Source organism: Malaclemys terrapin, chromosome 2, assembly GCF_027887155.1.
Source record: "Malaclemys terrapin pileata isolate rMalTer1 chromosome 2, rMalTer1.hap1, whole genome shotgun sequence".
In the NCBI taxonomy this organism is placed as follows: domain Eukaryota; kingdom Metazoa; phylum Chordata; order Testudines; family Emydidae; genus Malaclemys; species Malaclemys terrapin.
Window position 1 is genome coordinate 175,116,239 of NC_071506.1, and position 23,447 is coordinate 175,139,685.

The 23,447-nt window shown below is 42.7% G+C and overlaps 1 protein-coding gene across 2 annotated transcripts in view; it reads left to right on the plus strand.

The window, feature by feature from the left end:
* The window catches only part of SLC9A3 (solute carrier family 9 member A3), a 71,760-nt gene that overhangs the window by 42,538 nt on the left and 5,775 nt on the right, over positions 1 to 23,447 (plus strand). Inside the window, exons 7-16 of one of the 2 annotated variants that reach the window (XM_054017087.1) lie at positions 1,636 to 1,838; positions 2,446 to 2,535; positions 4,928 to 4,998; positions 8,186 to 8,315; positions 10,939 to 11,054; positions 15,778 to 15,907; positions 16,475 to 16,651; positions 17,989 to 18,064; positions 20,078 to 20,185; positions 22,633 to 22,876. In XM_054017087.1, the coding sequence (XP_053873062.1) occupies positions 1,636 to 1,838; positions 2,446 to 2,535; positions 4,928 to 4,998; positions 8,186 to 8,315; positions 10,939 to 11,054; positions 15,778 to 15,907; positions 16,475 to 16,651; positions 17,989 to 18,064; positions 20,078 to 20,185; positions 22,633 to 22,876 (1,345 nt within the window). Of the gene's footprint in view, positions 1 to 1,635; positions 1,839 to 2,445; positions 2,536 to 4,927; positions 4,999 to 8,185; positions 8,316 to 10,938; positions 11,055 to 15,777; positions 15,908 to 16,474; positions 16,652 to 17,988; positions 18,065 to 20,077; positions 20,186 to 22,632; positions 22,881 to 23,447 lie in introns of those variants that run through there. The other variant, XM_054017088.1, reaches the window with a different exon arrangement.

A 23,447-nucleotide genomic window follows, 5' to 3' on the forward strand; every position in this document is an offset into this window, starting at 1 on the left:
TATAGTTAGATGGCTGCTCTTGCCTTTTTGGTTGAAGCCTCCTGGTGCATGAGTGGAGGGTTTAACCCTATGTCCTTCCAGATAGCATTCTGCATAGCAAATTGATATAGTCTAATTAACTACCTCTCCCAGCAACCACCGGGGTTGTGTGCCGCTTCAATAAACCGTTACATCCTTGGCTGTTAGCATTTTTGACGTAATCCTGGGTAACTAATGGTGTTGCTGTATTGGTGGAATATACACAGGGGATCTCAGTAAGAGTCATCATCAATAGCCAAAATAAAATTTAAAAATATCAACAATGACAGTAAGTCTCAGTGAAATAATTAAACTAGATGGTTGATTAAAAACACTGGAGATATGGTGATGTCAGGCCTTACATAATTACAGCTCATGTTCTCCTGGAGGAACTGCAGTGGTGACCTGAATTTCTTTACAAAGATCCCTCCCACCACCAGGCATGGGTCACAATCTGCACTCCTGAGCACAGGGACTACTCCTGGGGAGAAGTGCACAGAAGGGGAGGGATGCCTTCCTCTGCTGCCCTACCACAGAAGGGAGCACACAGTGAGTGCACCCCTGTATGGGATGATGCAGCACTCACTTCCTCTGCACAGCTGGAAGCTCCATGAGGCATTGTACCTTCTTGATCTGCAAGTCCCCCCCAAGCTCTTGCAGAGGGATACATCTCTACAAGGACCCCAATGTAGAGTGCTGGTGTAATGCCACAGTTTAGCCCCCGAGACACAATGGTATGCAGTCAAAAAATCTGCAGTATGACATGTTAATAGTATCACATTGCCTCCTGAAATCAACACCATTATAACATCACTGTCTTCTTGAAAATAACAGAGTAAAATGTCATAAATCATTTCTTACTGCACTGGAAATTCTGCTCTACTCTTCTTCCTCTGTTACGTTTCAAGTAGCACCACCCAGGAGGCCAGCCTGATGATATAATAGTAGTGCATTGGATTGCCATCAAGGGGCGTGAAATGGGGTCCTTATGGATTGTGGCAGTGGAGACCTGAAGAGATATAGGTTGAAATCTTGGCCCCACTGAAGTCACTGGGAGTTTCAGTGGTTATGGGAGGGGTGGGAGGGTCCCAGAGCTCAGGCTCCAGCCAGAGCCCTGAAGTCTACACAGCAATGAAACAGCCCCGCAGCCCGAGCCCTGTGAGCCCGAGTCAGCTGCGGGTTTTTCTTTGCTGTGTAGACATACCCAGTTAGGGTGACCGGATAGAAAGGGTGAAATATCGGGACAGGGGGTGCGGGGTGATAGGTGCCCATATAAGAAAAAAGCCCCAAATATTGGGACTGTCCCTATAAAATCGGGACATCTGGTCACCCTATACCCAGTGGGGCCAGAATTTCACCCAGTGTTCCCACACTGCAGGGATATCACTCCTGAATTAACCCGTCTGGCCAACACTCAGAGCAGGGATGCTGATTGATGGAGAGAGCTGCATCCATTTCCTTTGGTTGGAAGCGAGGGGGATGGTCACAAGGATGCAGGACCTTAGAACCTACTGAACGGAAGAGAGTAATAAATGTAACAGAGAGTTTGTTTTTAAAGGAAGATGGTTAATCCATTTCTGTTACACTTCAGTGAGCCTGTGACTTTTGTTTTTATAGGTGTAGTGATACAGACATGGGTTCTAAACCACTACAGAATGGTCCAGCTGGAAATAATAGACCAAGTGGTAATGTCGTATGGTGGACTACGGGGAGCTGTTGCTTTTGCTCTAGTTGCACTTCTGGATGAGAAAAAAGTGAAAGAGAAAAACCTATTTGTCAGCACAACAATTATTGTTGTGTTCTTTACCGTTATATTCCAGGTAATTGAATTAATTGATTCTGCTTCTTAAAAAGAGGAGGAGGAGGTCCAAAAGGTATGGACGTGCCCCTCCATTTAAAGCAGTTCTCAGCTGCAGGTGAGGTACTGTTTCAGTGAGCCAAAAACATAATTGGCTTTGTAATTTTAGTAGCAAAGATCCCATTTTATGTTTTCACGTGGCACCACAGGGGACAAAATACAATTTGCTGTGTGCTAAAAAATGTTCAGCCTTAACAACTGCAGTGTATTAATAGCGCTCAGGTTAATATTTGAATGGGTATCCTTCCCCTCAGTTGAATAACCAAGGGAAACAGTCTTTTTACTGGTAATTACAAATATTAAACTGCTTTACCATACGCACTCTGACGCATGTTTTTAAAAGGTATAAAAAAGGAATAGGAAAAACATAATTCTACATGAAATCACAATTTTTGGATAAATAAATCAACATTTACTTAAGTGGAACTAAGGTGATTGACACCAGCTAAGCATCTGGCTCAGATAGATTATAATGTTCCTAACGTGTCAGCATTTCAGAACAGATTGAGAGTAGATTTATATTCTTTGTAAGATGATTTTAAAATTTTTATTAATGTCTTGTTATCTAGGGTTTGACAATCAAGCCTTTGGTACAGTGGCTAAAAGTGAAGAGAAGTGAGCACAGAGAGCCCAAACTGAATGAGAAACTCCATGGCAGAGTAAGATTTTAATAGCAATATCATGAGGGGTTGTGATTGCAATAGAAATGACTAGAGCTGATCAAAAACCAGGAAAGAAATTTCATGAAACGAGTTCCCCTTTTGACAAAAACTAATTTCAAGATCAAAATAATTTCTATCAGCTCTATAAATAATGAACCGGCTTGCCCAGTTGTTTCCTGGTCACTCTTCGCATTGCTCGGCGGGATGCCCAACTGGCTATGTTTTTTACTTCCTAAACCCTCTGGGGATGGGAAACAACCTGCTCAGCCTTGTGGGGCAATGGTGCCCATTATCCTTCATCTGGAAGAATTAGTGGTTGGGACACAGGGGCTTGATTTTGGGCAGGTCGATTGAAGCATATGAAAATAAGTTTACTGTAAAGACAAAACTTAAACTCCTAATATTGGTTTATCTGTTTAAGGGACAATTTCCGGGTAAGCAATTATGAGAACATATAACGTGCATATTACATAAATAGTAGTGTATAGTCCAGTGTAAGTGCTAATTTACAAATTAGCACAGACAGGTTTCTAATCAAGACTGAATGCTGTTCACACCCCATATGTCTTGCACCTTTGCAGTCCTAGAATTTCAAAGACTCTTCACCTTCAGATCTCTTGAAATTCACCTTTAGGAGAAGGTCCTAATACACTTTTTACATAACTCCTTCCTGTACTGAATATTTTCATAGCGCTCAAGGTCAGAAGGAACAATTAGATCATCTAATCTGACCTGTATATCACAGGCCATAAATGTCACCCAGTTACCCTGGTATTGAACCCAATAATGAATGCTGTCAAGTCTACATCGTTCTGATAGTTTTAAAACTAGAAGTTACCTAGTGTGAATTAGTAACTCGCAACAATTTTTCATTGCAACAGTGGATAAATTATACACGAGGGAAAGGTAACCAATTAAGCATGTTAACAGTTCAGCTCACAAACTCAGTACTTACCTGTATCTGAAAAATTTAGTGAAAACAAGAACTCCTGATGTGGCCTTAAATTTTTCCATTTAGACAGAGTGCCAAGTCTGACAGGTGTGTCCCATCCACCTCTGCCTCTTTGGAAACCTTAGTCTGGTCCTGCGTATACCACTGTGGCCCCCTGCTGGATCCTTAAGTTTCAGTGGACTCCAGTTCTAATGCTGCTGAATACATCTGATGTTGAGCACACTCTTGCTTGTCGGCTGAGATGGTGTTTGTCTTCAAGAGAGATGAGAGGAAAGCTTACAAAACACTCATAACAAAGGCAAAGAAGGAAAAGAATACAAAACACCCAGAAGTACCCAATATATTTTGTTCTTTCAGAGTTTCCCGCCACATAAAATAATACCTTCCAGCTGTGTATTTGTGAAGTACCTTTGGTGTGTGAGTAACAAGTTGAGGGCTACGTTATGGCATTAGCCATAGCCCTTCTTTAGATGCAGTGCAATGCTGCTCCACTACAGTGTGAGTTCCAGTAGGGATTTTGTCTCAGGGAAGCACAATGCCTCCAGGAGCTCCTAGGAAGGGCACTCAATGCACCACCCTCAAGATAGTGTAGTATACATTCCCAACCAATGGTAACGAGGTACCTGACTTATCAGACCTTATTCTGTACATCCCTAACTCTCTGCTGTATATATCTGGTGAGGTGATACTGAGCATCATGCATATATTATATTCAGTAGTAATGCTGATCAAGTGCACCAGTCACAGTGTGCACTAATCTAAACCTGTCATGCTGTAGATTTCCGATAAACCAGTCAGCTTTTCAGAGTAAAGATTGAAAGAGTAAAGTCAAATTCTGCTCTCAATTACACTGGTGTAAATCTGAGTGAGAGTAATTCCACAGAGTGGAGTTACACCAGTGTAAATAAGGAACAACTGAGGACAAAGATTTACCCAAGGTGTTGAGTGTTTTACAGTCATAATAAAAGAGGATTGGTACTCACACTACACTGAGGGAAATATTCATTCTCAAAGAGTATGGCAAGGAGCTAGAAGCAACAAGAAAGAAACCTTCAGCTGATTTAGAAGAGACAAATGGCTCATGCACTTCTGACAGCAAAAAGGAAGGAGATGCAAAAGTGGGATTAGGATGAAGGAGCAATAAAAGTCAGCGTTAACAAAATGGGGTCTGATTCTCCTCTTACTTAGATTTGGGTAAATCAGGAGTAGTCAGTGGATAGCACTATGATAGAACTGGTATGAGAGGAGAATAAGGGCCTGGCTCTGTAGGAAAATGAGACGCTAATCTCAGCACACTCATGTAAACAGGAAGTAATTTCATTGGTATTCATAACATTGTTCTGGATAGACAACAAATCTGACCCCCTATGAATTAAGCTATTTTATAGCAACGCCCTTAACTTCCACACAATATTAATTTTATGTTCCTTTTCATAGGCTTTTGATCACATTCTTTCTGCTGTTGAAGACATATCTGGACAAATAGGACATAATTATCTGCGAGACAAGTAAGTGGTGTTAGCTGTCCTTATATTACTGATCTGGGATATTTAAGGAAATGGGAATGTATTAACATAATGGTAGCTTTGCTTACATCTGTTTGATGAGTGAAATGGGTATTTAGGGAATAACTGAATGGAGACAGCTTGGGTGACACTGGTCCCTTTCCCCTGCTCCGCCCCTCACTTCCCACTCCCTGAATTTCTGGAATTAATCACACTAGATAAAAACCACATTGTTGCAAAAATGTGCATTACCTGTGCAGTTAGTAACCATTTAGAATGTTCAACAGGAAGATTTTTTTAAATTCTAATATACTTCTCAACATTGATCCAGTTTTTTTACATTTTTGCATTCCATTCATCTTGGAAAATGAAACTACACTGGCTATTTTCATTGATTTCATCATTGTGAAAAAGACTCTAAGGGCAATTCACAGATTAAACACCATTGCCCTCCTCTGCTTCAATAATCATTTCCTGGAGAACCAATTTTGTCTATTTTAGATAGAAAATCCCTTTTGTAAACTATGACTTTTAAGTCTTTGAGGCTGTCCAAGTGAAAGGTCTGGGATGTTACCAACGTCTTTTCAGTTTATAACACTTTAACCAGTTGATAATCCCCCGTGGATTTTGCGGACTGTCCATCTCCCACCAATGGAACCTTTTCAGTGTCACAACTAAGGCCCAGATTAGGCCTTTGCTGATGTCATCATCCATATCTAGGGATCTATGCCTGTGTAGAATTATTTGAGAGGTGGCCATTTGCACAGAATTTGAACTGAACACACAATTTTAGCCCCTCTGATACCAACTTTAGGAACCATATTTGTGTGTTAATGGATGTTAATCTGTTCCAAATTGAAACACACAAATGTTACCTCCTTGGACAATAGGTTCGTCAGCTTCCAAATATTTTCACAATTTCATTTCAATTATATATAATGGATTATAATGAAAGTGCTCAGAAACCATGGTGATGGGCAGACTTTGAGAACTAGAGCAGGGAAGGAGAATAAAAGGAAAAAGACTATTTAAACCTGGAAATGTAGTTTCTTATAGTGCTACTTGAGGATGGGAAACCCTTTCAGCCATGGGCTTAAAGCAAACTCTTTCTTTCCCCTCTGTTCAGTTTAGCACTGCTGCAGTAGGACTGAAATAGAGAGCTTGGAGACACCAGAAGTTTGAGCAGAACGTTGTCCAAACCAGCTTCTGAGGGAATCTGGAAACTCTGGAATCTTTACAAATGTCATCTATTATGGTTTGTTCCACCATAATAGATGACATTTGTACACCTAAGATAATAGGTAACGCTCCTTAGCGTAGCAGAGTAAAGAGAGATTTCTGTTTGTTCATACAATGACGTTTTTATGAGGGGTCTCATATAGAGAAGCCATTTTCCCTTGGGTAACCAAGAATCCTGTCCTGGGTTTGGGTATTAGGAATGAATTTCTGACGATGAGGAAATAAGAGAACATTTTCTCAGATGTGGCGTGTTGGTTGTGATGGTGATGAAGCTGAGGCTTTTTAAAGTCAAGGCCAGACAGAGCCCGACTACTTCAACATAGGAGGGGAGCCTCCCTGAAAAAGGAGGAAAGGCCTGACCTAACCTAGATACTTGGCTGACTGTTCGCTTTGGTGACCAAGATCTCCTGAGTAAATGCAATCTCAAAGTTACTGAGAACAGGCACCACCTCAATATCTGAGAATAATTCACTGGGGCGTGCAGGGGCTTCTCAGTGGGGCCAACCTACAAGACATCGGGTAAAAAAATCATCCATTCCTAAAGGTAAACTCTTTTACGTAGAAGGAAAGAGATTTTTTAACTTTTACTGTGAGGGTTCCTAAAGGCTCTTAAAGATACAATCGAATAGTCAGAAGAAGTAGAAAAATAAAATGGCATTATTCCCTGGTGTATGGCATGGCCTATTGATTTTGAAACTGGAACCATTTTGTATACTGTAATCACAAACCTCTTACTGCTGTTGTTCTGCAGTAGCTGTGCCTGGTGGCTGCACCTCTCAAAAGATAGTTGTGAATTGTGTAACTCCATATAAGGCTTTTACAAATGTGCTGTAACTGTTAATTACAGAAATAAAGCAACAAAACATATTTCCCTGTGTTTATTATCTGATAAGGTGTACAGTAACTCCTCACTTAAAGTTGTCCTGGTTAACGTTGTTTTGTTGTTACGTTGCTGATCAATTAGGGAACATGCTCGTTTAATGTTGCGCAATGCTCCCTTATAACGTTGTTTGGCAGCTGCCTGCTTTGTCCATTCCTTGCAGAAAGAGCAGCCCATTGGAGCTAGCTGGTGGGGGCTTGGAACCAGGGTGGATCGGCAGCCCCCCATGAGCTCCCCACTCCCCTAAGTTCCCTGTGCAGCAGTCGCCCAGCAGGCTATCAATTCAGTTCAGTTCAGCTGTCCCTCCCCCCACTGCCTTGTGCTGCTCCCGCCCTCTGCCTTGGAGCTTCTCCTGGAAGCCTCCTGCTTGCTGTGCGGGGGGGGGGGGGGGGGGGAGGGGAGGTGTGCTAATGTCAGAGTGTCCCCCTCCCCCCTGCTTCTGCCCTCTGCTTACTCCATCTCCATAGAGCAGGGGGGACATGGGAGCGAGATTTCTGGCAGCAGCGGCTGTCTCAACTTGCTGATCTAATTAAAAAGGCAATGTACTTAGAGTGGGGTCAGTGTACTTAAAGGGGCAATGGGCATCTCTCTCACACACAGGTGTGTGTCTCTGTGTCTGTCTGCCATGCTGTCTCCCCTCCCTCCATTTGTGCTGCCTTGTAGAGTGTGAGGCTACATTAACAACAATGTGTTAACCCTTGAGGGCTCAGCTGTTCTAGTTCATCATTTAGCAGTAAGACCACCCTCTGACTTCACCACCTCAACCAAGCTTCACAATCATCATTGCTGTGTACAGTATTAAATTGTTTGTTTAAAACTTATATAGTCATTTGTCTGGTGAAAAAAATTTCCCTGGAACCTCCCCCATTTACATTAATTATTATGGGGGAATTGGATTCGCTTAACATCATTTCGCTTAAAGTCGCATTTTTCAGGAACATAACTACAACGTTAAGCAAGGAGTTACTGTATAAAAATGCTTAACTCAAAGGAACAGCTGTTCAAGCAAAACTAAAAATACTATCATTTAAATTGATTGCTGCTGTTAAAATTGTTTGTTTAAATCACTAGGTGGTCCAATTTTGATCGGAAAATCCTCAGTAAAGTACTGATGAGAAGGTCTGCTCAAAAATCAAGAGACCAGATTCTTAATATTTTCCATGAGCTCAACCTGAAGGATGCTATTAGCTATGTGGCTGAGGTACTTTTAAACATCTTTTCTTACACACTGTAACATCATATTTCTTTGTTTTAAATATTGCAGCATTTCTTAACTTCCATTTATTAGGAGAGCTGAATCAAAAGCAAATCTACTTTTACGGTGAAATGGTATTTGAAGTGCATTGTGTCCCGTAATTACCTATTTATGTGATTGTGGTTCATTGTATGACCTCTAAATTCCTCAATACTACTGGGTCCTGTATATGTCACTGTTCTGTTCTGGTAGGTATCATTTAGGAGTTTGGCTTCTGCTTCCACATGCGTTGAGTAGTACCATGGTTTCACGGGAGCTATGCAAGTGAGCATGTGCTAGTCAGCATGTGTAAAGGTGGCAGAATCTGGCTCCCTATGAATAATTAAACAAGCTGTGGCTGAAGCAATAGTGTGCTTTCCAGTGATGGCTTGTTCAGAAATTAGAGTTAGAGTAAGCAGTGCAGATGGCAGTTGCAGGCTGAGAGCATCTGGGGGCTAGCCTCAAGGTGGAGCTTAATTTTGTAGCCAAATGAATTCCAAACTTGATAAAGAGCTGGGTTTTTTTTTTTTTTTTTGGTTCGTTAGCCTCCCAAAAAACTAACACCAAAACACGAAACATTTTTGCTGCACTAGCAAATTCAATGTTACTCATGGGCAAAATCCAAAATCTTTTGGAATGTTCCCAAGCTTTTTCATTTTGTGAGCCATGTCACAAGACAACAGTCTTTTCTGGGACCAACTCTTCCTGCTCTACCACCTATTTGTTGGTTCTCTAATTGTTTAATTCTGCGGAACACCAAGAAGGACTCCAGACACCACAATCTGAGAACAGCTGGCCTCTCAAATTCCTACCACATCTAGACTGAGAGCTTAGGTCAAAGTGTCATGTTCTAGTTATCACACACAGAAAGGCCTCCAGAAGTATAACTGCAGAGGAATGTTCACAGAAGGACATTTCTACCTGTGACCAGAAATATCTGTAGCCCCATTTCATGCATTTAAGTGTCATGGGAGTCATTTAAAAACATTTCATGCTTCAATCAGTAATAGTTCTAGCAGTAATATAATTATGAACCTCACATTCAGGTACCTTAAATATCTGATTTCCATTTCACTGTAATATTTATGTAGGTGTTTCTATTTTCAGATGTCACATTGATTTTTCTAATGCCATGGAATGGTTCTAAATTGCTTAGAACACAGATTACTATAAATTATGCATAGGTGATTGTACTGCATGGAACATAGATTTTCTCCACCATTGTCACAGGTCTCCTAAGTGTCCTTTCCAGCCTCAGTAGCTGACCATAGCCACTCCATGTCTTTTTAACCACCACTCTATTATATATTACATTTACAATCAATAGCCAGATTCCCCACTTGCTTTCTGGGGAAGGGTACACTAGTAGTACGAACCGCAGCCAGTCCTGCCTGCTTGTTCCTTCCTTCAGGCACCCTACTCTCTCCAGGGCTTCCTTCCTGTCTGCCTAGCTGCTGGGGATACTTCCACCCTATTAGCCTCTCAGCTGTATTGCCACTCAGTTATTTGGCCTCCTCTGCCAACTGCTTGTTTTTCAATCAGAGCTCAATTAATACAAACTGGCAGGGTTATGAGTGACGGGGTGTTGAGTGAGCTTCTGGCTCAGCACATCCTGTTACAACCATGTATACGCTTTCTTGATTCCTTTGCTGTGCATGGACATGTAAAATGGTCATGACAGAGTTATAGCTTACAACATCACAATACATTAGCTTTGATCTTAAGAATAATGTACTTCTGTCAGTGGGGGAAATATTTTTCCACAGATGTTCTGTTCACCGCTCATTAAAACATAGAGTCCAGTCCAAGATCTCTGTGCTGCAATTCAAAACCGTATGTGGGATTGCCCCTCACTACCGGAGAAATTTTTCTCCTTCTGGGAGCATGACTTCACTCACTAGCTACAGTCCACAAGAACAATGAAAATGTCAAGTAGCAGGGGGCACTGGCGAACACGGGAGACAAAAGTTTCACAGGAATTCACTTTTGTATCACCACACAGAACTAAAAGCAAAGCTCACCTTTTCAATTTAGCTTTAGTTCCTCGTGCATGCATGCATACATTTAATGACTAACCAAACATTTGCCTCCCTTCTGGGAAGGAAGAAAGAACGATTACTGCCATATCTTGGAAGGTGTTCAGTTAGCACAGATATGGGTGCCAATATAAGAATCTAGATAAGTAGATGTTTACAGGTGGCTAACAAGGTCTTAGATGAAAAATGTTGCCCAGTATTGGAAGTAACCCTTTATATAGTGGAAAGGGGAATTCACTGAGGGCCTTTAGAGTGTGACTTACGTGAAGCGGCTTTGGGCTGGCCCCCTGTACAAGGTTGACTTTTGCCCCAGGGAAATAAACCACATGAAAAAGAGACCTTATTCCAGTTACAAAAGACCTTATTCCTGTTACAAAAGAACTAGGGGAAAGTTGTATTTATGGGTCATTTGCCTACAGAAGCTTCAGAAATGATGCCATCATTTTTTTATATTATACAATTTAGCCCTAGGTATACCTGTGTTAACATCATATACCCTTTGACTGAAAACCCTACCGCTAAGCTGTAATGCACCTTATTTCTTTCGTGAACAGGGAGAGCGTAGAGGTTCCCTGGCTTTTATTCGTTCTTCAAGTACTGACAACATGGTCAATGTGGACTTCAGCACTCCTCGACCAAGTACTGTAGAGGCCTCTGTCTCCTGTTTACTGTAAGTAACTTTTTTAGGGACTGTTTTTGTTTCATTTTTGAGTTATATATGATTAAATACAAAAAATGGTGTTTACCCCAGTACAAAATGGGCGTAAAATGCTCCCATGCTGACTTGGTTGCTTTCTCTTCAGAGACTGATAACTGAGTGATTTTCAACAGTGACAGGTACCCCACACTGTTCTTTCTATGCAAACCTGTTTTATTCTTCAGGTAAAAAGCATTACCGAGAAAACATATTAAAAATAATAAAAGAAGCTACACGCATGCTAATAAGGGCTCGCCCCAGCCCTAACATGGACTCCGGCAGGTTACAAGCTCACCACAGCTGCAGCTCAGAACAAGCCCCCCTGTCTTATGGGGCTTCAGCAGGCCTAGTCCTTCCAACTCCTTCCCAAAAGGCTGGGGCTCTCCATGGACCAGGGGTTCTGTCCATTTGCTGGATCAGGAAGAAGGCCCTGAGCCAGTTTACAACCAGACTGTTTATCCAAAAATCCTTTCTTTGTCTTTCTTGGTTCATGAAGAATCCAGTTTGAACTCGTATATACGCCCCTCTCCAGGAGGTGGCTTCAAAGGCTGATAACAAAGGAAGTACATTAGCATCTTCCTCACAGGTGCCAACTTTCCAAAGTGCCAGGGAGTGCTCGACCCCCGGCTCTGTCCCAAAGACCCACCTCCGCCCCTCCTCTTCCCACCCCCGCTCCACCCTCACCCCGCCTTTTCCCGCCCAGTTCCGCCCCCTCCCCCAAGCACACTGCATCCTCACTCCTCCCTCTGTCCCCCCCAGCACCTCCTGCAAGCCGTGAAACAGCTGATCGCAGCAGGCAGGAGGTGTGGGAAGGGAGTGGGAGGCGCTGATCCACGGGGCCCACCGATGGGTGGGAGGCGCTGGGGGGAGGGGAGGAGCTGATAGGGTAGCTGCCAATGGGTGCTCAGCTCCCATGATTTTTTCCCCGTGGGTGCTCCAGCCATGGAGCACCCATGGAGTCAGCACCTATGTTCCTCCTTCTACTAGAGAGTACATATACTTTGACAATAACACATACAGAATTGCATTTTTAATACAATGGACCTACAAAGGTATTAGCCCTAATTCAGTAAGGTTTAACCTAATTCAGTAAAGTTTATCTTAATTCCGTAAAGTTTTTCCAGGATATTACAAGACATTGTCAGTCTGTCAAAGTAGCATATTATACTCATTACATATTTCACCAGGTTCAAAGAAGAGAACCCTTCCTCAGGGTTATCTCATTCCTGGGAATTTAATGGAATACATTTTATGACATGAACAGTAATATATAAAGTTACACATATAACCAGAAAAATGGGAATAGAGAGTATCACATATGTGCAGAAAAATGAATGGCAGTATTTTAAAAAAATGGGAAGTCTCATTTTTTCACCTTTGTGGAAATCAGAAGCAGCTAAATGATTTTACACAAACCTTCCAAACTAAAATCTCCTTTGGTCAGAGACCAAGCATGAAAATGTTATCCCTAAGGGTGAATTGTTCAGAAAGTTCCAGTGTGTAAGAACAGGGATTTATCATTCATACAGTTTTGCATCCCTCCCTGTAGCCAGAGCCTTGTATGTTACATGATGCCAGAGCCACAGAATCCACCCTTTACCATGGAATTCTTGTTTAGAATTCATTATTTAAATGTTGTAAAATTTCTTTTTCTTTTTTTAAATTATGAGACATATTCCCTGGTATGCTCCAGCAGTTTGTGCCACTTCCATTATGTAAAGCAGCTGTAAACTGGGTACAACCTGCCAGTTAAACCAGATGTATGGCTGCTTTGAATTGCAGGGGGGTGCATAGTTGCAAAGTACCAATAAAGCTGGCCCTATATTTTTAAGAGCCGGCTATTGGTGAAACATTGTCTACACTAGCACTTTTTGTCGGCAAAACTTTTGTCAGTCGGGGGTGTGAAAAAAACATAAGTTTCACCAACAAAAGCGCCGGTGTGGACAGCGCTACGTGGGTAGGGGATGCTCTCCTGCAGAAACATGCTGCTAATAGTGCAGGTTGAAAAATGGTACGAACATTTGCTGAAAAAAGTTAGTGGAAGAAAGTATGGGGGAGGGGGAGGATTCTTTTTAAATGAGGAAGTGGTATTTTCCCTACAATTTAAAAACAGACATTTTTGCAAAATTTCGTAATTGTTGAAAATTTTCATTTTGGGGAAAAAGTGGTGAAAATGAAGTTTCCACACAAAAAATCACTGATATTGAAATCCCATGTTTCAATTCAAAACTTTTCATTGAAAAAATGCTAATTGTGTCTAGCTGTTAATGTGCTTATCCCTTAATACCAAACTGCTTCCCACACCTTGGGCCAGATGCTTCCACCGTTACTCGCACTGAACAGTGTCACAGTTTCAGAGTTTAACTGCATCTTTGACACGCACATATACTCTTATTCGACGGCTCCCACATAAGGTTTCAGGCTCCCAGCCGTCATATCTCATGGGTGGAGACCTGCTTGTCTCTCACTCTGGATGAGGGGTTTAGGCTCATGGTCTTCTGCACTTCAGTGTGATTTCCCCAGCAGGTCTGACAGGAGTCCAGCACCTGTGGTTAACCTTTCTCCAGGGGCTACAACTGTGTATACCAGTGACCAACCAGCCTTCACAAAACAAAATACATTTATTGTTAGGGTAAAAGTATTACAGGGAAAACATATCAAAACAATAGAAGTTCCTATATGCAGGCTAACAGCTTCCCAGAGGTCACCCATTGGTCTTATGGACCCTAGTAAGCCAAAGCCCTAGTAAGCTTGCCCCACCCCTCCCCTGGACAGATGATCGTGTCTGTTTGCTGAATGAAAATAAGGCTCTGTGTTAGTTCAAACTCAGCCTTTTTATACCCAAAGCCCTTTCTTTGTTTGGGTCTCTGGGAAACCTAGTTTGAACCAGTGTATGCAAACACCCCAGGGGATGGTGTTTCTCTGGAATTGTTTACAATCCCCAGGGTGATCACCCCATAGTGTTTTCTAGTTCCTGGAGGAGCTGTGGTAACTCTCCCCCATGAAGCAGAACACAATCAGACATAAATATTTCATAAATTTAATACGTTGGTCCCCAAAGATGCTGCAAAATCTGTCACAAGTAGGACCTTACTTCTTGAGTAGACCCACTGATTTCAGTGGATCTACTCGAGGGGTACTTGGTCTGAATAAGGATAGTAAAACTTGGCCTCTTCTGTCCCCTTGCCAGCTGCCAAAACCTCCAGCTTCTCCTCTGATAGCTTCTGCCCTGCAGTTATGCATTGTCAATACAAATATCTGTGGCATATGAAAAACGTAGAGGCAGAGTAAAAAACAAATAAGTGTGCAATATGAACATAAACAACACAGAAGAGACTATGGCAATTGTATTACCTTTTGCGTATTTAATTAAAAAAAAAATCTCCTCATTTGAATATTTCTGGAGTTGGCACCAAATTTCCCATCTGGTGCACAGGCATGCCACAAAAACTATAGAGCTATACAGCACAATATTGGTCCAACTTTCTGCAGAGTACGTGGGTCTTGCCTAGAGTATTCACTGCTGGGCAAATTCCAGAGGTTTAGTCTCAAGTCACCTTTTCACCCTTTAGGAAAGAAAAATACACACATTTGTGAGAAACAAATGGCACATAAAATTTATTGGGATAAATTTAACTGTGATATAAACAGTGGCATCTGCTACTCATAAGATGCAAATTGGTCTGACCACAGATGTAAGTGGTCAAGTACTGCTGAATTTGGTATTCCCCGGGTACAGAAAGTGAGTGTGACTAATAGCATGGGGATGAATGACCTAGATCAGCGGTTCCCAAACTTTTTTCTGCCAAGGATCCCTTTGGCATCTGACTAAATATCCCAGACCCCTTTCATTGTTTATACATAAGTTTCATGTCATTATTACTCTATTAGTTCAGTTAGTTATGTCACCTCCAAAAATGCGCACACACACACAGTTTAGTTCAGTGGTCTCAGGATTCCGGGGGCTTAGTTCCCAGCTTTGCTGTAGTGTCCTGAAACCCTATACACGTATCTTTATCTGAATTTCTGTTTCCCCTAAATGCGGGTATTACTTGTGAGTGTTGTGAGTCTTGACATCTGTGGCAGAAGAAGTACTATTAAACCCTCACAGGGAGCGTGTATTTCTGAATGGGCAAGTACTGGTATGACCAGAACGCCCCTACCAGCATGATCTCTCATGCACAGTATCTGAGAAAAACGGTGTCTTCCGTGGAGGACAAGTGCCAGAATGCTGTTCTGGCAGGTTCTGGCCCTGTCCCAAGGAACAGACCCCCGCATAACCCATAGCGGACCGACCAGAGGTCTGGGGACCCCACTGTGTGGGAACCACTGAGCTAGATTGATAGACCTTCCATCCTGCAGGTGCACAAGGATGAGGTGTAACAGGAAAAGACGCAAACAGGCATAAGTTTATAAGATAAAGCAGACGATCAATCAATGCTAAATTGTTGCAAGTTGCACTGGTTTGTCATTTATCTGCTTTTCCTGACCAAATTATACCACCTTTGATGTCACTGCTGAATCTGCCCAGATTTGTGCCCACTCACTCTAGACTACACTTGACCCATGATGACGTTTACTTGTTTTTATCCCATCCACACTTATCTTCAAGTTTAAATATATTGCAGTGCATACTTTTTCCCCTCCAGTTAGTGATCTAGAAAAAAGTTGTATGTATTTTAATATTCTGCTTTAGGAGAGAAAAAGCCAGCTCTGTTTGCCTTGATATGCAAGCCTTAGAGCAGAGGAGAAAAAGCATACGAGATACAGAGGATACAGTCACTCACCACACACTGCAGCAGTACCTCTACAAACCCAGACAAGAGGTGAGAGCACAGTTGCAGCGATTACCATGTTTTCATTTGACAGCCAGAAGAAACAAAATGCAGAAAATTATTGGGAAACTCAAAATAAAAGGACTAATCTGCAAAATCAATCATTAACTGAAGATGGGCTCTGATCCTGCATACTCTTAATCATGTGAGCAGTCCGTATAATATAAGTAGTCCCATTGATTTCAATGGCACTACTCATGTGAAAGAAGATTGCAGAATTGGTCCCCAGATGTGTTCTGCTGGTTGGTTGTTGCTGGTCTGAAAGCTAACTGGCTGGGTGAGGGTGAAATGAAGCATGTGAACGTTAGGAAGACTGAGCTGTTTAATCCAGACCTATTCTAGCCAGTGTGATTAATCTGAATGACTTTCAATCAATATTTTTCAAATTACCATACCTGTAGGTAAGAAGGAAATAATTAACTACCTGGATTCCTATTAGTGTGTTGACTTGTAATTAATTGTTTTTTTGTAATCGATTGGTTTTGGCGGTTGCCTTGGTGCTGGGTCCCAGTCTGCATTTCTATATAAATAAATGTTCTCTTATCTTCCTGGCTACAGCACATACATCTGTACAGTCGGCACGAGATCATTCAGAATGAAGACGAAAAACAAGACAAGGAGATTTTCCACCGGACAATGAGGAAGCGCTTAGAGTCTTTCAAGAGTACCAAACTAGGAATAAACCAGCCCAAAAAGCTCAACAAAAGCCACAAGAGAGACCGGGGCCAAAAAAGGGTACGGGGCGTGCGCTTAGGGCCATTTACCCAGACAAAAGGCCCGGTACTCTAGAGGATCCATTCCTGAGGAAGCATAGGGTAGTTTCGGCTCCCAGCATCAATCTCTTCCCTGTGGAAGCTCCTCAGAGGGAGTATTGGCGATCAAGACCCAAGCCAGGGGAGAGATCAAAATGTGGGATGAGTCGAGGGGCAGCACTGGAGGTGGCATTATATCCTCACCAATCTTGTGGAACGTACCCACCATTTCCCTCTGCACTGTGGGATCCTTCCTTTGGATGTGAGGGGATTCCAGGTCCAACAACCACAGTGCCAGAAGGGATGGCTCGTGTCTGCATAGGCACCGACCCCGTGGGTGCTCTGGGGCTGGAGCACCCACGGGGAAAAATTAATGGGTTTCTATGAAAAACATCCTTAGCCTATTACTTCTATGCAAATTTCCTTGCTATGTTGTAGCAGTAAGGAATAGAGCATCACATGTTGGCACTGTAAGGAGGCCTGGACTATGAGCTACATTTTCAAAAGTGCTCACAATTAGTGGGTGCTCTGCACCCACCGGCAGCCAAGCTCCCCTTTCCCCCTGCCTCAGCCCTGCCTCTTCCCCGCCTCCTCCCCTGAGCGCGCCGCATTCCCGCTCCTCTGCCTGCCTCCCAGCGTTTCCCACCTGGCCACTGCCAAACAGCTGTTTGGCAGCGATAGCACACTCTGGGAAGTGGGGGGGAGGAGCGGGAGCATGGTGCACTCAGGGGAGGAGGCAGGGAAGAGGCAGGGCTCGGGCGGGGATTTGGGGAAGGAGTTGGAATATTGTCAGGGAGGGGGCGGAGTTCGGGCGGGGACCTTGGGGAAGGGGTTGAAATGGGGGCTGGGAAGGGGTGGGAAGGGGCAGGACCTCATGGAAGGGGTAGAGTGGGGGCTGGGTGGGGGACGCGGGGGGGGGGGGTCGAGCACCCAGGGGAAAGTGGGGAAGTTGGCGCCTATGTCTCCTGGAGTTGCATGGAGCTCAGGGGAGCTGATAGTTTGAGGAGATGAAACTCCAGCTTCTCTTGCATGGAGGAAGGAGGGACAAATCCAACCTGCCCAATTGCAAAAGGAGTAGGAAACTCGGCCACATACCACTAATAGAGATGTGTGTCTGCACTAACATCAATGGGAGTTCTATGCAAAGACAAAATAAAGGCTTAAAATATCTAGGCGTGATCACCACTGCGTTATTCCAGTGTTATGTTGGTGAACTCCATTTGATTGGCAGAAAGCTGGGGAATCAGGCTCTCTGTATCTACAATGTGTACTGCATAGCTATCACTGTCTGAGGTAACTTGAAATGTTTTACTTTTTCAGAGAAATAGTAATACCATACCAAATGGAAAAATACCTTCGGAAAATCCAGTGCAAGATTTTACTTTGAAGGAAAAAGGTGATTTCACTGTCAAACAACAGTAGTTAACCAATTGTTTTAATCAGCTTGTATTTTGTTGGAGGAAGAGTGTTCTTGTGAAATTTCATGGCAGGAAAAAAACCTAAGCTGACATTAACAAATGTACTACTACCCATGTCACATTTCCCCCTCTCCGTGCTGAAAACAGATGTGTTTGGAAGGAAGTAATGAAGATTTAAAAAATAACTATATTTTCATGGACAACTTGGTGACAAGCTGAAATTTAACATACTTTATAACTAACTAACATTAACAAAACCAATGTTTAATCTTGAAATCCTAAAAATAATTGGAGGCCACCATAAAGAAGGCCACAACATAGATAAAATCTCAGCTTCTGACTCATGACATGCCACAGCTAACCATGATAATGGCTTTCTTTGTGATCCCACGGGTATGTACATGCGCCCATCATGACTTGCCCAGGCATCTTGTAAATATCGGTACTTTCTCTGAAAGCAGAGCAAGCAGGCTGGAACAGGAGGACAGCATAACATGTACATGAATGGAAAGACAGTATAGCCAAATATTGTGCTGACTTTTACCCTAATGCAACCCCAGTGACTCCAGCACAGAATTTGGCTTAGCAAATCTAGCTTTGGGCCTACTAGCCTTGGGAGTGTCCCTAGCAAAAGAAGGAAAGAAAAAACCCTGCACTTCTAATTTTGCATTTAAAGAAAAAGATCCTTGGATCTGAGTTTCAGCTGTCTCTTTGCAGGTGCTGTTGCACTTGCTGGAGTCAATCACAATATGTTGTATCTGATACCACCTGCCATGGCAAGTTATTATAAGGCATTGAGTTAAATTCTCCCCTCAGTTACCCATGTAACCCCACTGATTTTAAAGAGGGCTGGGAAGTAGGGGGAGGAGGGGCGGTGTCAGAATTTTCCCCATAGCTTTCAGAAAGGAATAGCGTGGGTGTGGGAGGTAGAAACTCTGAGCTCAGGTATTTGCTCTCTATCAGTTTATTAGCATTTATTTTTATTGCCAGCAGCAATATACTGGCTGAATAATAATTATACTTCTATAGCTTCTTTGATCTTAAAGTGTTTCCCAAACATTAACCAATTAGGCCTTCCATCACTCATGTGTTAAGGGATTTTCTATAGAGGGGTTGATAAGGGATTTAATGTACAGGGATCATTTCACCGGCCACTGATATGGAGCTGCCTGTGGGGGAAACACAGCAGGTGTTTAACCACACACAGCAGCACTACATGGTGGTTTGCGTTGAGAGGTGGGAAAGAACATCATAGCCACTACAGGGGGGAGCGTAGATTGGCAGGAATTAATTAACCAAGTTTGAAATGATCCAGGACACCGATGTTAACCCCTTTATGAAAATGCAATCGGATCTTTAATTACCACAAGTTGTCAGGACCTCAATTTTGTATCCCATTTGAAAGAGAGCACCTCTAGCAGCACAGTGACCCCTGTCACTATGCTCAGGCTTTCTTTCAGCACTGGTAAGCAGGAAAAGTGCCACCTTCTGAATCAGCACTTGCTGCAGTTTGTAAGCTTTTCCTGCAGCTCTCCTATCCAAGTACTCGTCTAGCCCAATCCCCTTTAGTTTGGAAAAACTCACATAATTACATCCGAAGAAGTGGGCTGTAGTCCACGAAAGCTTATGCTCTAATAAATTTGTTAGTCTCTAAGGTGCCACAAGTCCTCCTGTTCTTCTTTTTGCGGATACAGACTAACACGGCTGCTACTCTGAAACCTGTCACATAATTACAGCACAAGATACTGATGCAGGAGTGAACCAGGAATCAAATATTAGCGACCTGATAAACTGTTAAATTAGATGTGTACAGAATTTAGTTATAAAGATACGATTGCTTTCAAAACGTACATTTACCCAGATTTACATTAAAGATTTACTATATAAATCTTTGATAGCTATACAAGCATCAAGAAGCTACCAAATAACACTTTGGGTCAAATCTTTTAGGAATCTCTAGCGCACACTGATTTTTTTATATTTTCTTCCAGATGTGGAATTTTCTGATCCAGAAGAAAATTATGAATCTCTGCATATGGACAAAGGAGTTGACTTTTTAGCGAATGTCACCAAGCAGAATTGCATAGATGCTACCTCTGGTAAGAAAATAGATCATAAATGCAGCATTTTCTTCAATTGCAAAGCAGTTTATTAGATTTTTTGTTAATAGCTTTCTACTGATGATATTGACAAAGGTTGTGGTCATGACTGCATACCCTGGCTGTGAAATGACTAATCACTTCTAGACACAGAAAAAATGATTCTAGAGTTGTCCTGATTTTTAGTCAGCCAATATTCAGCCGTTTTGAATTGATTTCTGCTTTGTCAGGAATATATACGTCAACTTGACTCAAATATGTTTTCTTCGTTTCCTCTTGATGTGGAATGTCTCTCCCCAAAATTACGGTGTCCTGGGGCCCAGAACGGGCAATAGTTAGTCCTGGACCAGTGTAAATTTAAGTTCTAATATCATTCTAGTGACCCTGCAGAGCTAGAAGCAGGGTCTTTCCATCACTGGGGATTCCCAGCTTTCCAGTGGGCCACACAGCTCTTGCTTCCAGCCCTGGAAAGTTCAAAGACATCAGATTTTAAAACCATGACATGTTTATGTCTAGAAGAAGCTATTTTAGGTAATGTTTAAGGTTTTAAAATGTGTTAATTTTCCCTCTCTCTAATCCCGGTCCAGAAGGACTCACAACATAGTACCGTATATACTCGATCATAAGCCGGTTTGTTTATAAGCCAACCCCCCCAAGATGGATAAGTAAAAATGGAAAATTTTTATAACCCGTTCATAAGCCGACCCTATAATTCAGGAGTCAGCAAACTTTGGCTCCCGGGCCATCAGGATAAGCCGCTGGCAGGCCGAAATGGTTTGTTTACCTCGAGCGTCCGCAGGCACGGAGGTAAACCTAAGTAAACAAAGTGTCCCGGTGCACCAGCTGCTTAACCTGACGGGCCGGGACAGCAACTGGTGGGGAAATGTTTTGGGAGAGGAGAAGCTAGGGGACAGGGGAGTAACCCCTGTGACCACCCCCCACATGACTCCACCCTTAGCCTGGGACCCCCACACTCTCCCCATCCCATCCCTTCCCACCTTATCTGGGGAGGGCCAGGGGAGGATGTCTCTGGCCTGGCTGGAGCTGCTCCGGCAGGCTGGGCAGCGCGGCCGCAGCCTGCTCGGGCGGGCCAGACCGGGCAGCGCCGCCGCAGCATGTTCCAGCGGGCTGGGCTGGGCAGCACGGCCACAGCCTGCTCTTGGGGGCAGGGCCAAGCGGCACGGCTGCAGTCTGCCAGCCCCGGAGCTGCAGCTGCTTTGGAGGCTGGCAGGAGAGCGGCATGGCCAGAAGCAGAGAGACTCTGGCCCCGCCTCTTCCCTTCTGTCTCTACTGGCTGTGCTGCCTCTCCTTGCTCCCTCTGTTGGGAGAGGGGCTGTGTCCCACCCCTCCCTCTCTATACCCGTTCATAAGCCGAACCCCTTCTCTGGTGCTTCCCTTTTTTACTAAAAAAATTCAGCTTATGAGCGAGTATATACGGTAATTTGTTTTCTGTAACATGTGGCAGGTGCAAGCTATGTGAAGGTGTGATGTAGTATAATGCTTCTATTGGATTCATTTGAATATAACCAAACTCATGCTGATAGAACTGTTCTAATACACCACACCCCGATGGATACTGTGTTAGGGTGCATATGAAGTGGCTAATAATGCTCCAGAAAAGAATGAGGTTTCAAACTGGATCTAGATTGTGATTTTTAAAATATTATTTTATGGTTCACCGCGTGCAGATTTGATATTTGTTTTAAAAGGGCTTCGTTACCTGTTTCCACACGTACAAAAAAGGTACTTTTGACTGTTTTGGCCTGTTTCTCCTCTTGCACACATTTTACACGACTGTAAATCCACTGACTTCAGTGCAATTATTGATTTGCAGTGTTTTCAGAGGAACAACCTCTGACCCCTGTCCTGTTATATACTCTTACTATCTGGGTTTACACTATAAGTTGTCGGAGACTGGGGAGCCAAATTCACCAGTATCCGCTGACTGCTTTGTGCTCTGTAGTGATGCCAAAAAGCCATAAACCTGTCTTAATGGGCTAGTTAATCCAGGCTTGAATCTCCTTTGCATTACTGGGGTGATGCAAAACAGCTGGTCAGTCTAGCCCTGGTATCAATCTTTCAAATATGTTTCATTTTTAAACTGATACATTTAAAAAAAACTAGAACTGAGCACATTTGGTATGATTGATTTAAATCAAATCAGTTCGTTTGGATAAACTGTGCATTTAGGTTTTTCTGTCAGCAGAGCCTTCAGCCATAACTGCCAATGATAGGTTTTTTGTTGGTTTGTTTGATTTGTTTTTTAATCAGCTGAGACTTTTAAAATAGCAAAATGACCAGCAGTAACCCGGCATGTGAGCAGAAAGCTGAAAAATGATATTTGTTTATGTTTTATTTCATTATGGCTGTATTCCTGGGCTAAACATCCTATTTGCTGCCAGTTATTTTATTTTCCAACTGAATTTATCACTCATAAACTTTTGTAGGAATTGATAACCCAGCATTTTCAGCTGATGATGATCAAAGTATCTACATGAAGTTCCCGCCATGGTTATCTGATGAAGATTCTGTAGTACCATCACAAAGGGCCCGAGTACAGTTACCGTATTCTCCAGACAACTTCAGACGGCTCACCCCGTTTCGCCTCAGCAATAAGTCTGTAGATTCCTTTTTGCTAGCAGATGGGCCAGAGGAGCGACCCAGAGCTTTCCTCCCAGAAACAACACATATGTAATATTTTAAAATTGACCTTCATTTTTATTTTTAATCAATCTCTCTGTCTGCTCTGGCCTCCTGACAGCTTTCCTTATCTCTTTTTGTCTTTTTCAAGTATCTTTCTCTTCCCTGATTTTTCTGCATCTGAACATCTGCTATTCAGCTCCAGTTTGAAACTGGTATTTTTAATGAAAGTTGCTTATCTTTAAATATTTAGGGCCAGACCCCTTGCTGGTGTAAATCATCACAGCTGTCTGGTCTACACCAGACCTTTGTTTGGGTTTCAACATTTCTTGTGCTATTGTAAAACCAAAAACATTTCACACACTTGTAGGTTATGTACTATTTGTTTTTCCTGGTTTTACTCTGTTGTATAGCTTAATCAAACTATTTATATTGTGGGACCAATTCTGCCCTCTGCTACAGGGATGAAACTCCCGCTGAAGTCACTTCACATGAGACTGAATTCAGATTTAACCTAATATCTCCTAAAGTGATAAACTGTTATCCCCAGTAACTTCAAGCAGGCGTTGTCTTTGTTATGTGTTTGTACAGTGCCTAGCCTAATGAGGATGGAGCATTTAGC